At 35.2% G+C, this 16,468-nt stretch overlaps 1 protein-coding gene and 1 long non-coding RNA gene across 2 annotated transcripts; one reads left to right on the forward strand and one right to left on the reverse strand.

Moving 5' to 3' along the window:
• Nucleotides 1-160: 160 nt before the first annotated feature.
• Nucleotides 161-2,879, reverse strand: LOC129316379 (uncharacterized). Its single transcript, XR_008594781.1, has 2 exons — nucleotides 1,319-2,879; nucleotides 161-632 (listed from the first exon to the last, which is right to left on the reverse strand). It is a non-coding gene; the product is annotated as an uncharacterized LOC129316379 (long non-coding RNA).
• Nucleotides 2,880-7,094: 4,215 nt separating this feature from the next.
• Nucleotides 7,095-11,745, forward strand: LOC129315629 (E3 ubiquitin-protein ligase WAV3). Its single transcript, XM_054959500.1, is given in 3 exon segments — nucleotides 7,095-7,876; nucleotides 9,497-10,532; nucleotides 10,535-11,745. Coding segments are annotated over 3 exon segments (2,112 nt in total). The 5' UTR covers nucleotides 7,095-7,642; the 3' UTR covers nucleotides 11,377-11,745.
• The last annotated feature ends 4,723 nt before the right edge of the window (nucleotides 11,746-16,468 follow it).

The following is a 16,468-nucleotide window of genomic DNA, read 5'->3' on the forward strand; positions in this document are numbered from 1 at the left end:
CAAGGTAGGTAAGGTGAAAGTAAAACCCTAGAACGCCACAAATATTCTTCTAAGCGTGGGAATGTGTTCCTTTTCCAGGGTGAGAAATGGGTAATTGCAAGAAAACGGAAATTATTCAAGCTTGATAAATTGCGATTACTAAAAATCATCTAAACTTAACTCAATCGAACCGGCCCAGCAAGGTCCATAGGACCTTTGCTGATCGTACTTTAATTGCGTCTTTAAAATTTGTTAGTTACATATTAGTCATCATAGACATCACTTTAAAAATAACTAAAAACGATTTATAGATTCCACCTCTGTCAAATAATATGATAATAACAAATAAGTACTGCATAATAAAGAAACTACACCTCAGTAATATCTTAATGAGTTAATAGTTTGTTCTTTTACTCATCAAAATGGGCCGCTCACAATAATATCTTCATTGATTTTTGGGCCAAGACATCCCAGTATGTTATACTGATATGTCCCACTTTGAAAGTTTGGCCATATGGATTCTTGAAAACTGCACCTCTCCTCTTCTACAAGTATGTTGAACATAATATCCTTTTCTCAGTTCATCTCAGCAACTTCAATGTTAGATCTCAGAGAAAGAACGCCTCACGTTAATTCCCATGGTTTTCCATCACCTACAACAAAAAGAAAAAAAAAAAATACTCGATCGGATAATATTCTGGAAGATCTAACAAGAACAGCCAGAGTATCGAAGGTAATCATGCATGCTAGAAGTACTCTGGATTCAATTTCTTATCATTTCCTACACCGATATATGTTGCACCTACCTCAAATAACATGCGTTATGTTTTTATTATATCATTTTCTGTAACACCAGGCCTTCAATCCAACATTCAAACAATGCATACAACTAACCTGAGTCTTCCAATGATGCTAGACTACGAATAACTAGACTCGTTCAGGGTGTGATTGAAGTGATCACATTAAATTAATCAAAACCAAATGAAAAGATTCTTATATACAGAATGCAAATGAAAATGCCGTTTTGATTACAAAAAAGATAGTTCCTTATAACACTTTTATTTACTGTGACTATCAATAAAGGTTAGGGTTAATCTCTATGGCATGTTGGACATTATTTGTATGGCCAATTATAAGTTGCTTTTTCCAGATTTAGGTCCTTAGAAGGATTTAAAATTTTTGTACATGATAGTAACAACTTACTGAAAAATACCATTACATAACATATCAATCTATGGAAGTTGACATCCACCACACTCACGTTCATATCATTTTCATTCAAACTTGGCCTTTTCATTTTAGAAATAAATTCAATTTTGGCGAGCCGGCTTATTCCTACCTTCCCTTTTCCAGCTTGCATTCTTCAGCATGCCGCCCATAAACCACATGAATAAAGAGATTGGTGCGTCTTCCTCAAAAATTCAAACCGGCCATGTCTTTTGAGATCCATTGAACTGGAGAAACATTAGGATTTAGAGTTGAAAATGCACCTTCAAATTAGAGGCACAGCTAAGGCCAAAAGGAAATTGAACAACCCAACTTGGCAGAGATCAAAGGGGAAAAGATGAGCCACCCACAAACAAACTGCATACTCTGACACAATCACACTAGAAAAGACAAGTCACAATATTGTCCAAACTTCCCACTTATTGCTTCCACCTTAGAGGGCCCCTCGTAAAAAAGAGGCTCTATCACTGGAAGCAAAGTTATTCTTCTCCACGAGATAACATGAACAAAGAGACCCGAAGGCAGTGCTTCCGTTTCCATTTTTAACTGCTTTTGAGACCATCAATACTTGGCAATCAAATGCCCTAGTTTCGCTTTCTTTCTTTTGGTGGGGATGGACATGGAGTGCCATTGCCTGTATCATTGGTAAAGAATCCCCAGATTCTTTTGGGGTTAATTCTCGTTCTCCCACCCCTAAGTCTGCAAGACTCTTTTGGGCAAGTCAACAGAAAAAGGCTCGAAGCAGTGTTTGTTTTTCACCCCCTAATCATGTCTCTAAATGGCACTTGTTCGCTAAACATCTTTATTATAACGTATCATATGTGACTAAAGGCGCAGAATAACCCTGCAAATTGCTTACTGCCTTATCCAACATTTGTCCTTTTCCATCTGATGTAACGCTTCACTTAGTTATAAACAATTTGCTTGAGCCTGCAAACACCAGCTTGTTTGTTTTAGAGCAAGATTTTTAAATTTATTTTATCTTAACACAGTTTTCAGCTAACTAATAATGATGAGCCGACGTAAAAAAAAATTATAGGATAATGTTTTGAGCAAGAGAGATTTATCTTCTTTTCCTTGACACGTCTCACTTATCTCAACGGCCAATCTCATGTATATCCTATCAGGCTCTTGCTTCATATTTAAAAGTTTGGAACATCTGTAATCCAAGTCTCTGTTTTTTCCCCCAAGGAACCCCTCGTAAATTTTGTTGGGATTCTGAAGCTGTTTGGTTTGGGTCCTAATCAAACCCACTTGGTGAGTTACCTTGGCCTAAGGCACACACATATAGTTGGATTACAGCCGAATGGAGCACTGGTCGGTGACTACTGACAACAAAGACAAAGGGTGGTCCAGAGACATTGAGCAGCCACTATGTCAAATTAAGTGAAGAAAGAAAGAAGAAAACTCGTCCATGTTTGCCATCATGACCTTATTTGTTTGATGACCAAACACGGTATGTTCCTTGAATGGCCTCTTGCGGCCCTCAGTTGATTGGTTGGGAACATATGGCTTTCATGAAGAAATTAGAAAAATCCCTACAAAAGCATGTGATCGCTTCTTTCTCTCATTAATGAGAATGAAGGTTGCGATTTGTAGTTGGCGATGAGGAAAAAAAAAAAAAACAAAGAAAGAAAGAAATGAACCAACAGGGTTAAGAGGTTCTTGTTTATTTTTCTCTCAATGGAACATGAAGGGTATAATTCTGCTGGCTGACTTCAACGGTATATATAGATTATAGATGATGAATGAGAGTAATCAACATGACAATGTTGCATCATATCCGCTTAGATTAAACTAGAGTCTCTAATACAGCAGCATGTATTAACAAAATAGCCCTGCTTTTGTTACGTCAAAAGCGCTTTTCCTTTTTATCTTTACCCAAAAGCCAGCAGAGTTGAGGGCCCACTTGGATGGTCTTGTTTTGTTTAAGATGGCATTCAATGTCAACAACAACTTGGGGTACATGTTCTGGCAGTTGCATTGGGCCTGTTTGATATCGTGCATGTAGTTACCTAATTAAATTTGATTAGTGGAACTCGAATCTCTCCTCGTCGGTTTCTCTTTCTTATTATTGGCACCTTTTTGAGTCCAAGACGTTTCCTGCCAATCAGAGAAAGCTCCACTTGACCAATATCCTGCTATTTCTAATTTTACCTTGCTATTTAATTGAAAAGAAAATTTGTAATTTATCTTTATTAAAAGTATTATTTTTAAGAATATTTTATCTATTACTCTATCTTCTTATAAAAAAATATGAAAGAGTAAAAGTTACTTATAAAATAGACTATTAATTGTTCTAAAAATATAGAACCGAAAAGGAAAAGAGTATACCATACAATACAAGATTTGGATGAATCTCCCGCCTTTTTTTAAAAATGAAATTAAGTGGTGAAAAGGGACAAAGCAGTCTTCAAGTACGCCAATAGAAAAAATAGGAAGGAGCACTGCACGTAAGCACGCTGAATAGTAGATGTAGTAGTAGTTTATACGCCATTGTAAATTACTATAAAATGCAAATGAAAAACAAAACTGTGCGTAATACTATTTATTCCCGATGCTAAACATAAGCCGCCAGCTTTTCTTTAGACCAAATTGGAGACCAATATACAGTGCTCCCTTTACTATTCTTACTTTGAACAGGTCACGGTACTCCCTTGCATGTTTTTTTTTTTTTTACGAGAAGTTTATTTTTTTTAGTGATATATCCTTATCTATTCTAATAATTTCAAAATAAATTTTCCATTGTAGTCAATATTTTATTGTATTAATTGCATTTCCTAATCTATGTATGCTTTAATAGAAGCCTTAAATGACATATATTTTAAAACAGATGGATTATTTACATTGTTTTCAATCATGCCATTTCTTCCTTCATTGATGATTTGAATTTAGAATTTAGAATTTTAATCATGTTATGCTATTGGCTTGTTTTTAAACAGGGACTTATTAGGAATCAATGTATATTTCTAAACTCAAAAAACACTTATAGAGATACTTATAAGTCACCCACCAACAATATTTTTATATCAACAGTAAAAAATAGTTTTATAAATTATGAGCCAAATCGTTATCAATTAAACTAGTTTTTGTTGATGAGACAACTTAATTTCGGTCACTTAATGAATTGACGTAGTGTTGATCCCATCATTATCATATTGTCATAGAAGCATATGAAAATTTAAGAGTTTTTTACGTCTATGATTTTTCAAGCTGTATAACTTGTAATGCTTTTAATTTGTTTAGCAACTGAAAAAACTAAAGAAGATTATGTGCTTGTTTGGGATTCTATTTAGTTGGTGTAAATTATACTCCCTCTATTTTTATTTATAAGAAAAACTATTACTTTTTATATAAGCAACATCATTTATTTCAATAAGCATTCAATACATATTTTCTAACTTATCCCTCAAATGAAAAATAATTAATGCATACTTATGTTAATTATATAAAACATTTTAGTTCAATTTTTTATTTTCAAACATAATTATTATAATTAATTAGATTTTTTAAATTATATGATATAAATTTTTTTATATATAAAAATGGAAGGAGTAATTGATAAGCTTAAAAGTTAGTTAGGAGTAAAAAAAAAAAAATTGGATAAGAGTAGTTGGCAAATGAGCTTTTCTTTTTCAATTATAGTTAGGTCAAAGGTTAGATTTTAAAGTTTTACATTACTTAGGTTGAAATCTAACCGTTAACAAAATGTATCTTAAATTTATTAAATAACTTATTCATCCTTTCACATGTCCTTTTAAAAAAATTAATATTTTCATTATTTATAAATTTAACATTTTTGTTATTTATAATATATATTATTCTTTAAATAGATCTAATTAAGTTTTTTAGTATTTAAAAATATTTAAATACATGAATATTTAACAATATTTTTAATATTCATTAACACATTAACTCTTTTATTTTTATAATTTTAATTTTAATTTTAATATTCTCTTAATTTTAACTTTAACTTGCAAATCGTAGCGTATGCAAAATATAATTCTACGTTAATTCAAACAAGCTTTACAACGGTGGTAAGAATTGAGGTGGCCAAGAATAACTTACTCTGTACATAATGTACACATTTTTAACATACATCACGCGTATAAAAAAGGTGTTTAAATCTTATGAAAAATTTACTTATCTTTCAACTTTATTCTTATCCACGACCAAGAATTACAATTTTCTAGGCATGATTACTCATTTCATATTAACTAACACGTATATAAAACCTACAAAAAATAAAATAAAAACTATAGAATATCCTATATTTTAAAATTCAAACGCTGGTAAAAAAAAAATCAAACCAACAATAATTAATAGAAAATGTGTTGCATTATGGATCAGAGAGAGGGAGTACGGTTGTAATAATCAATTAATTAGAGAGTGATGTGCACAAAATTAATAGGGACAAACCAGCAGAATCCGCACACTCTAATTCCGAGCAATCACGATATGATCTTTCCATCGATTCTGTCTTCTAAACAATGATCAGATCACTTCTCTGCGCGACAAGACAGAGAAGCAAAGAAGAGAAATGGAAGTTACGTAAGACGAGAGCTGGACCTATATTTTAATCTCATACAAGTACAATTTCGTAATCTGAAAGGTCAACGATTTATAAACAATAAGCAGCCATGTTTTTGAGGGAAAAAAAAAATTTTAATGTAGTGAATGCTATTGAAACAGATTTTTATATTGAGAAGATAATGTATGAAAATATACCATTTATATTTCATTGCGCGCGTCTACTTGATTTTTGAATGCTACTGCTATTTTGTAGTAATACAGTTTTTTAATCAGCAAACATGTTGATATTTATGATAATTTTTATCATAATAAAAACCTAGACACATAATCGGTGCGAGTACAAAGGTGACAAATAAAAATTTTACGCAGCAACAAATTAAATTTCATCTACATGATATTTGAAAACAATAATATACCGACACTTTAAATTAAAGTAATAAAAATTTCATATGCTGCATTGCAAGTTCCTCCTCCTTTCCCCACTCCCTCTCTTCCGACAAGGTGAAATAATCTGGAAAATGAGAATAATTAAAAACAAGGGGGGAAAAAAAAATCTCATATTTGAATGGCGTAGTTGAATGAAGGGGGCACCCAGGACAAGTAAACGAGCAAATGAGGGCTGAAATCCACAAGGAAGAATACGGCCTCTAGTCTGAATGCCCTCGTTTCACTCTTCATCACATGGATGAATACGATCTCATCTCGTCTTAACAATAAGATTAAAATACACCCTGTGAAGCCTCATAAAATTATGCATTCAATAACCTACCAAACAAAGTTTGAGTCATTCAAGCCTGTCCAAGTAGAACCTGGAGATCCAAGAAACCATATTCAGCCTCTAATCCAAAATTCATCCCCCTTTGGCATGTGGATGAAGACAAAGACAACGAAAATGGGTGATTTGAATTTCCCCCTATTTTGACGTGTAAATGCAGTAGACTTGATATTTTTATTTATTTTTGGTAAAATTTTATACATATACCTATATATATTATTTCACGTATATTAATATACTTTACATGAATCAACAAGATATTTAGAGTCTATCCCATTTTTGATTTAAGGGTTTATTAGAGTTTAGACTAATCTATATCAAGTTAAGCAAGACTCTTTTAAATGATAAATTTATATATCACTAAATGCTAAGTGGATAGATGTGTTAGATTGACTTGCCCATAAGATAATTTAAACATTACAATTTTTGTAGGTCCATTCATTCTTAAGTTGTAGCAATATTATTTGTACTACTTTTCCGTCACCTCGGATTAAAATATATATATGACCCATAAGTGCTAGAACTTTGGCCAGAAAGGCCAGAACTAGAAGTGGTAGGGGCAAATAAGAACTTTGACAAAACAAGAATGGTCATTCAATTCAGGCCGACGATAAAGCAGGGGCAGTTTCGACTTGGAAGTTGGTTAAATATTAAAATGGGAAAGAAACCTTCAAATTTGGTTATTGAATTGGGAAGATGCAGCAATATTGGCTCCGTCTCAGCAAAAGCGCCCCTTTTGTTCTCACCTCTTTCCCTCCACTCCTTTCTCTCTCATCTCCGTCCATTCCAGCATTTTGCGAAAGCTTCATAACAAAACCAACCTCACCTTCACCCCCCCCCAAAAAAAAAAAAAAAAAAAAACAACCTCACCTTCCCCCTCTTCCCTCTCTTTCCACCACCCATTCCCATTTATTGTGTAACCGTTTCTCTGCTCCATTTATTCCTCCTCCTTCCCTTTCTTTTCCCCTTTATTACTCCTCTTGTTTCTTCTCAAATCTTCTTTGCTTCCATTTCGCGTCCCTACCCGTACTATGTCTTCTCCTTTGTTCGGATTCTTTCAATTCTATCCTGCGTCTCTATTCCAGTTTTCCAGCTTAAAGATCTGATTGTCTACTCTCCGGGACTAATATGGGAAGCAAGTGGAGAAAGGTGAAGCTTGCTCTTGGTATGAATATGTGTGTTTATGTTCCAAGAGCTTTAGATGATTCCTCTTCTTCCCTCAGCTCCGCCGCCAGACTTTCTGATGCTCACTCCCGCTCCAGTGTTTCGCCGGCCGATCATAGCTCCGGTTACCGCCCAATGACCCCAACGCCGTCTTCCTCCGGTCTCCGACTTCCCAGAAACGGAGCCAAATCTCCCAAGGTTAGCATTTCTGATCACACTTCCGTGTATTGATAAAACGAATCCAGATTTTCTCTTTTGTTGTCTTTTCTGATTCAGCTGCTATTGAATCTCCATAGGAGATTCTGATCTCACCTTTGGACTTCTTATTCTTCTTCTTTTGGGAGGGAGGGGGGGATGGAGGCTCTTCCATTATTTTCAATTTTTTCCCTTGATGCCACGAAATTACTCAGACTTTCGACATCAGTGTCACATCTAATGAATTTTAATGAACATGGTTGAAAAATACATCGATATCAGGTCTGTTCACTGGTTTATTGCTGCTTTTGCTTTGGCTTTCCGGTTGGGGCATCGTTTTGGGCTTATCAGATTGTGACGTATCTGACCATTGCGGGAACGATGATTATCATTCCTCACGTTATTTTCAACTCAACCGCGGCCTTAAAAGGGGGACGAGTGCCCTTGAGGACGAGTTACTTGGCTTATTAGAAAAACTGAAAAAGATTTACATTTCGACCGTTCATCTTCGGCTTTAGCCCATTACTGTATTGTTTACTTGTCTAGCATCACGTCCTCTTTCTCTCTCCTTTACATGCTAATAAAGCTATATCCCCACAAAGACCCCTCAACCGTTGATTGTGAAAATTCCGGATTCGAACAAAGATAAAGTTGAAATTTTCCCCATTAAAAATGTTAAAGAAAAGAAATCCTGGAGCGATGAATCATCTTTGTCTCTTTGGTCTCCCCTTCTTTTGATGACATTTTTCAAATGTCTCGAAAGCTTCAATATTGGAGTTTCAATTTGTCTTAGTGCTTTAATATGAAAGTCGTTTGCTCGTTGTTGTTTAATTTGCCTTGATGTCCTCAGTGTTTGACCACCTAACGTTGACCTTTTACCTTTTATTAAGTGGAGATTTGCCTGGGAATCCTCGATTTTGGTCATCAGCCATCTAGATAGGATAGTGGGAAGGATGGGTTGCTTTCTATTTCATCTTTTTATGCGCTGGTCATATTAGTGGACCTGCATCACGGCAGAAGGGGACAGTGTTAGACACTATATTGTATTAGTGGGCTGTAGTCTTTGTATATTTTTCATTTATTTATGAACGCTTTCTTGAGGCACCTCAGATTCGCGGATTTAAAGAACCAAGATATCTTTCCTTCTTTTTTTCATTCACTATTTTTGTCCCACAGGCATCTGGCAACTTTCATCTTACCTAAATTTTGTTCTATATGTTATCACTCTCATTATTAAAGAGCTCCACCAGATTGTGATTTTAATCTTCAAATAAAGGCAATTTTGATCAGGTCTTAGCGTAAGTAGTGATGGATAATAGTGAGCAGCTCAGATTGTCCCCCGACCGCCAAGTTAAAATCTTGAGAATTTTTCTATTTCAGTAACTCGGACTGAAGTTCCAATTACAGATTTATAATTGTTGCTTCTAGTCTGTTTGCAGTTAATTTGGTATTCAATATTAAACTTGAGGAATTCCCCAAACTTGACTATATTAACCGTCTTAATCGGAGGGATTCAACTTGTGGAGTCTTGTCTGATGTGTCCGAAAAATTTTGTTGACAAATTTGTAACGCTAGTCTATGGTCTTTTTCATCTCACACTTTTATAATCATTCTCCTCATCAGGGCACATGCGCAATATGCCTGACCGCCATGAAACCAGGGCTGGGGCACGCCATTTTTACTGCAGAATGTTCTCACTCTTTCCACTTCCATTGCATTACATCTAATGTAAAACACGGGAACCGTATCTGTCCTGTCTGCAGAGCAAAATGGAATGAAGTTCCTTTTCAGGGTCCTGCTTCTAATCTTCCTCAAGGAATTTCTCGAACTGTCTTCCGCCGGCTTCCCTCCCCACAAGCTGGTGCTGGTCGTCAGAGTTCATCTCTTTATCAAGTTCCTGAACCTGCTATCTTTAATGATGATGATGCTTTGGATCAACAAACTTCAATTACTCATTATAAAGACCGGGATGATTCGTTAGATGCGATGGAAATCAGAACATATCCTGAAATTTCAGCTGTTCCAAAGTCAATTTCTCACGATAATTTTGCTGTATTAATCCATGTCAAAGCTCCTCATTCAGGGCGACGGCAAAATAGTAGTGAAAACAATGCGAAAACATCACCTTCGGATCAAAATTCTCGTGCTCCAATCGATCTTGTCACAGTTCTTGATATAAGCGGTAGCATGGCGGGCACTAAGCTTGCGTTGCTAAAACGAGCCATGGGTTTTGTCATACAGCATCTGGGTCCGGCAGACCGACTTTCTGTCGTTGCCTTCTCCTCAACTGCCCGTCGCATCTTTCCTCTCCGGCGGATGACTGATACTGGACGGCTGGAGGCATTGCAGGCTGTTAATTCTTTGGTACCAAATGGCGGGACAAATATTGCTGAGGGCTTGAGGAAAGGTTTGAAGGTTTTTCTTGACCGTCAATGGAAGAACCCCGTTGGTAGTATCATATTACTATCTGACGGGCAGGATACATACACTGTCAAAAGCAGCAGACCCCATGCCGGAACAGATTACCAGTCACTCGTCCCAAATTCCATTCATCGCAATAATGGGGTTGGCTTGCAAATACCCGTGCATGCGTTTGGCTTTGGTGCTGACCACGATGCTACTTCAATGCACTCAATTTCTGAGGTGTCAGGGGGTACATTTCTTTCATTGAAGCTGAGGATGTCATCCAGGATGCATTTGCACAGTGTATTGGAGGACTCTTGAGTGTGCTGGTGCAGGAATTGCAGGTAGAAATAGCCTGTGTTCATCCCCGACTGCAACTCAGCTCAGTAAAAGCAGGAAGCTACAGGACCAGCATGATGGCAAATGCAAGAATGGCTTCTATCGAAGTAGGAGATTTGTATGCTGATGAAGAAAGAGACTTTTTGGTGACAGTCAACATTCCGGTTGATGGGTCCAGTGATGAGATGTCATTGCTGGTCGTTAAAAGTCTTTATAGAGACCCAATCACAAAAGAAAAGGTGGCTTTGAGAGACAGAAGTGAAGTAAAAATCCAGAGACCTGAAACAGCTGGAGAGGCAACTATCTCAATAGAAGTAGACCGGCAACGAAACAGGCTTCTTGCTGCAGAGGCAATGGCCGGTGCTAGAGTTGCAGCTGAGCGCGGTGATTTGGCTGCTGCAGTTTCGATCCTAGACGGCTGTCACAAGGCATTGTCTGAGACAGTGTCTGCTCGAGCTGGCGACCGGCTATGTGTTGCTCTTTCTGCTGAATTGAAGGAGATGCAAGAGAGGATGGCGAACCAACGCGTGTACGAGCAGTCTGGAAGGGCCTATGTTCTGTCAGGATTGAGTTCACATTCATGGCAAAGGGCAACGGCGAGAGGTGATTCCACCGAAAGTACCAGCCTCGTGCAAGCATACCAAACACCGTCTATGGTGGACATGGTGACTCGTTCGCAAACGATGCTTCTGGGGTCTCCACAAGCCCGACGGTCTTTGCGGCCCGCTAAATCATTTCCTGAACGGCACCGACGACAATGATGATGCTGAAACTTCTTCTCAGCCAACGAGCTTCTAGGAGGACCTTCAAGTTTCTCCTTTTGTCGTTTTAATTTTTGGGGCTTTTCTGGTGGTTTTGTCCTGGTATTGGTGGATATATTTGGGAAAAAAGAAAAAAGAAAAAAGTTACAGATGGGCAGAGATTCTACTTTGGTCGGTATGAATGGGTAGAATAGGCGGGGATAATGGCCACGGGGCTTTGAGGAGAACGAAGGAGAACCCAAAAAAAAAAAGGGGGGTCAGGAAATTCTGAGAGATGTGCATAATAATTGTTTTTCGCGGAGATATTCGTGGGAATTTCTTCACTTTATTGCAATGGTATAAAATAGATTCTCCCGATTCATTTCATAATCCGTCCTCTCAATCAACCTTTTTTTTTTTATTATTAAGGAAAAATTACACTAAAGGACCTCTGAAGCATCTTAATCACGAAGAAGGAACATATGATTTTGAATTCTTCTAAAGGACTAATGATTAAAAGACTAAAATGCAATTAAGTTTGTTTGTGAAAAGACAAAAAAATCCCCAATATGTGTTTTTTTTTTAATCTCCTCACCTAGTACTTGTGCTGGCTAACGGAGACCCCTTGTTGACAACAGGTCGCTAGACCATCACCAATCGAAATAAGAGTGTGGATTTTATAATCATACCTTTTAACTTCAAGGCCATTACAACAATTGTAAAAATCAATTTATGATTTTGCCAAAGACGAGTGGTATTCATTCAAGTATGTCGAAGGCAATGGTGTGGAATGTGTCTATCATTATAAATTTAGTGGTCTGAAAGAGATAGGCATGAGGTTGTGAGAGAGATGTGGGGCGACAAAGACATGCTAGTTTGAATGCGCTAGTCATCGACCTTTGGTCATCTTTAATCCAGGTGAAAGAAACGCATACTAGTTCATCCTATGATTCGTAGATCATTCCACACTACCATGATATGGGTTACTTTCACTTAGATTGATTATGCCCACTCTTTTCCTTCACGGATCTTCCTTCCTTTAGTTTGTAACTTCATCTTCATCTTCATCCTCTTCTTTTATATTTTCTGTCAATGATTTCTTTATTAGTCTTCTATGATGTTTTGAAACAATAATGAGTAGAGCTAATAATTTGGCCTAAGTCTCGAAGGGCTAGCCTGAACCCATTCAAAAAAGTTAGGATACGGTTTGACTATATGAGCTTTTTTAAAAAGATATGATACTTTAAGCTGGCTCAAATTGAGCCTAATCTGAATAAGTCCAACTATTAGAATTATCGACTCTATATGCATATATAGTCGATAATTTTGGCCAAAATAAAAACTGATAGAAAAAAGTTAGGGTTGAGTTTGATTATATGAACTTTTTTAAAAGGTATAATACTTTAAATTCAATCTGAATAAGCCCGACACGCCTGAATTACCAACTCTAACTATAGGATTTCAACATGTTTTTCCTCCTTTTACTTATTTCATTTGCTGTTATGTGAAGCTTCCTGACTAAATTAATTTATGGATGAGTTACATGTTCTCCCATTACAAAAGGAAGCGACTACTATAATTCTTCTGCATTGATAAAGGACAACCATGGATGTTTAATGATTTATTTAACTATTGACCATCATATATGTATATCAAAAACTAGCAATTTGTGATTTCTTAATAAATTGTTGTTAATGGGATATGAAAAGATAATTATGCCTTTATCTATACTAAATATAGACCGTTTTCAACCAACTTATTCGACGAATTGTGAAAGAGAGAAAGGGAGGGACAGGGAGAGAGGGGATCTCCTGTGGCAAGCTTGTAAGACTAGGGAAGGGGACTTTTTTTAAAAAAATTAGGGTTAATTTAGTCTTTTCACAGACAAACTTAATTGCATTTTAGTCCTTTGGCTCTTTAAATGAAGTCAAAATCATATGGTCCTTTTTTGCAATTAAATTGCTTCAGAGGTCCTTTATTGCTATTTTTACTTATTATTATGACTTATGAGCCATTAGTTTTAATACAATTTGTAAAAATAGCAACTTCTCTCATTAATTCTAATATGAGATATATTTAAACAAGAGAATAAATCTATGAAGATCTATCAAAGAATAAAATAAAGATCTATCAATATCTATTAAAGAATAAAATAGTAATAGAAAATAGAATAATTATAACCATCATAACTATACAGAATAATATATATAATAAAAAATCTAATATTTTCCTATGTTACCTTACATAAATTAGAGAATATATGTCATACATGCCCAACTTGGATAGGATATCATTAAAGGGACTAATGCCAAATTGTTTGGTGTAGATGTTAGCAATTTGATCCTTGAAGCAAAGAGAAAGTAAATAGATGGTTGTCAGCTTAAAGCTTATTACAATCAAGATGAAAATCTAGCTCAATATGCTTAGTATGTTTATGAAAAGTAGGATTAGATGCAATATGAAGAGCAGATTGATTATCGTAGAAAACTAATGCAGAAGAAAGATAAGAAATATAAAGCTCTTGTAACAAAAATAACAACCATTGTAATATACAAGTCATAAAACTAAGAGCTTGATATTTACCCTAAAAAAAAGAGCAAGAAACAGTGGATTGTTTCTTTGAGTGTTAGGAAATGAAATCTTTACTAAGAAAGATATAAAAGCCAGTAATGGAGCAATAAGAGTCAACACAACTTGCCCAATTAGAGTCAGAGAAAGCCTTTAGCTTGAGATCTGAATCAATAGAAGCCCTTATTTGGAGAGGACATAAGATAATGAAGGACACAATAAGTTGTTTGTAGATGAGTACCATGCAGATTAGACATAAATTGAGATAACTATTGGATAATGAAGGCAATGTCAGGGCGAGTAGTGGTCAAGTACAAGAGAACCTAAAAGCTTAATAGATCTATCTATAAGAGTAGAAGTTGGTTTACAAGCAAGACAATCACAATTAAAAAGAATGTCTAAAGAAAATTTCTATTGACAGACGGATATACCAGAGGATGTTTAGGCTACTTTCAAATCAAGAAAATAGCAAAGCTAGCCCAGATCCTTTATTTTAAAAAACTAATCACTTTAATATTGAAAATTTCAACATAATCATTATTAGCTAAGATAATATCATCAACATAAACCAACAACATTGTAAATAAATAATTAGTCTTCTTGACAAATAAAGAATAATCAGCTTTAGACTAGATATAACCATAAGAAGTAAGAGTAGATGTAAGCTTAGCAAACTATTGGTAGTTAGCTTGCTTCAAATCATAAAGAAATTTTTAAAGTTTACAAATAGTGTTGGGTGATGAAAAATTAAAACTAAGAAGAAGAGCCATATAAACTTCCTCACCCAAATCACTATCAAGGAAGGTATTATTGACATCTAACTACTCCAAGAGCCAAGAACTGGCAACTGTAAAGGCAAAACTAAATGAACTATAGTTAGTTCAGCTACACACAAAAAGTATCAAAGTAGTTGATCCTCTCTATTTGTGTAGTGATGAAATGGGCTTGATACTTGCTGATGAAACTGCTCATTCCTCTTCTTCTTCTGCTTCTTTGTCGTACACTTAGGATCAATACAAAAGGCTACTAGCTCTTGTGCATACCCTTATACTTGCTGCTTCACTAAACTCATTCAGCATAAGATAATCTTATGACTGTCTTTCCTTCCACTCCTCTCAGTGTGTCTTTAACTCTGGGTATATCTCACTTAGTTTTCTTTAAACTCCTTTTGTTTGCTTAGATTATTGACTTAGTCCAAGTAAATTTATTTTCTAATATTAAATATATTATTTACAAAACTATAAAAATTAGAATTATCATAGTTTCACTCTTTCCAATCGCACCATACCATCCTCTGTCCTATTCATTCTTATTTACTTGCCTTAATTTTAGTCTGCATAGCATATGCACAATGTAACATCTCAAATTGTAATTCTTAGATTATTAAGAAATTAATCAAGTTGATTATAGTAATTGAATGATTTGGTATGGTATGTGGTTATGGAGGTCTAATAAATGTTGTTAGTCGTGATTTCAGCTCTAATTATGAGTTTGAAGTAAAGTCAAGCCACTTGAGCATTAAAAAGAAGGAGAAAATATGAAGGAAGTGTCTCTGTGCCATATATTGCGGTGTGCAATACGATCACCATAGTGCATAGACGATGAAGGGATAGAAAGACCCCTTTATGCCATGCATCACGGCTCGTGCTGTGTGCATTGCGATGCATGGCCCTTTTTCTATAGAATTTTAATTGCAAATTGAGACATAAAATAGAAGAGGAAGAAGAGGAAAATGAAGGAGCTTGTTCTTGCTCTTTTAAGGTTTTGTAGGTTTGGGAATATTTTGATGCTAGAAAACACTTAAGGTAAGTGTTTTATACTCTAATCTTCCTTTCTCTTCCATTTCTATGAGGTTTTTAGTTAGGATTTGACAATAAGAGATGATTTTTAGTTTATATAGGTTATAGGTCCAAACTCATTAATTTAAATAGAGTTAATGGGAGTGAGTTAAGTTGTTTGAACCCTATATGGATGATTTTATAAGCTTTTGATTAGTAAGCTACATTAATGTCTAAAAATAGAGCATTAAATGTGAGCTATGGGGAATGGTTGAGGCATTAATGGTAATGTAGGAGCTTAATGAAGTTATTTAATGCTAAAGAAAGTTAATGCATCCAACGGGTAGACCTAAATGTGAGAAATATAGGCATTGGATATTCTAGAAGTAGAAAATGAGAGTTAATAATGTGTTGTTGACAATGTTAATGAATTTAGAATTTATTAATTGTAGATTAAGCATTTGTGCACTATATTTAGTTTGAAAATCAAGCTTGGAAGCTAGTTATTGAGGTTAAACCTTTGACCTTCTAAAGATTTGAGGTAACAAGAAAAACTTTATCTTAGTTTGTTGCTTATTAATTGCATTGTAAAATGAAATGTGTACAGTATATCGGTGATTGTGAATGTGTAAGCATGTTATTAAATCATGAGATTGTATATTTGCTTTGATTTGAACTAAAGATGCAAAAGTGAATTTGAAATGAATTTCAAATTTACAATATGGTATTGAAATGAGTAGTTGATGATAGGTATGATAAAGATAATT

This window comes from Prosopis cineraria, unplaced genomic scaffold, assembly GCF_029017545.1.
Source record: "Prosopis cineraria cultivar Desert tree isolate PC_DT_omini unplaced genomic scaffold, ASM2901754v1 PC7, whole genome shotgun sequence".
NCBI lineage: Eukaryota > Viridiplantae > Streptophyta > Magnoliopsida > Fabales > Fabaceae > Prosopis > Prosopis cineraria.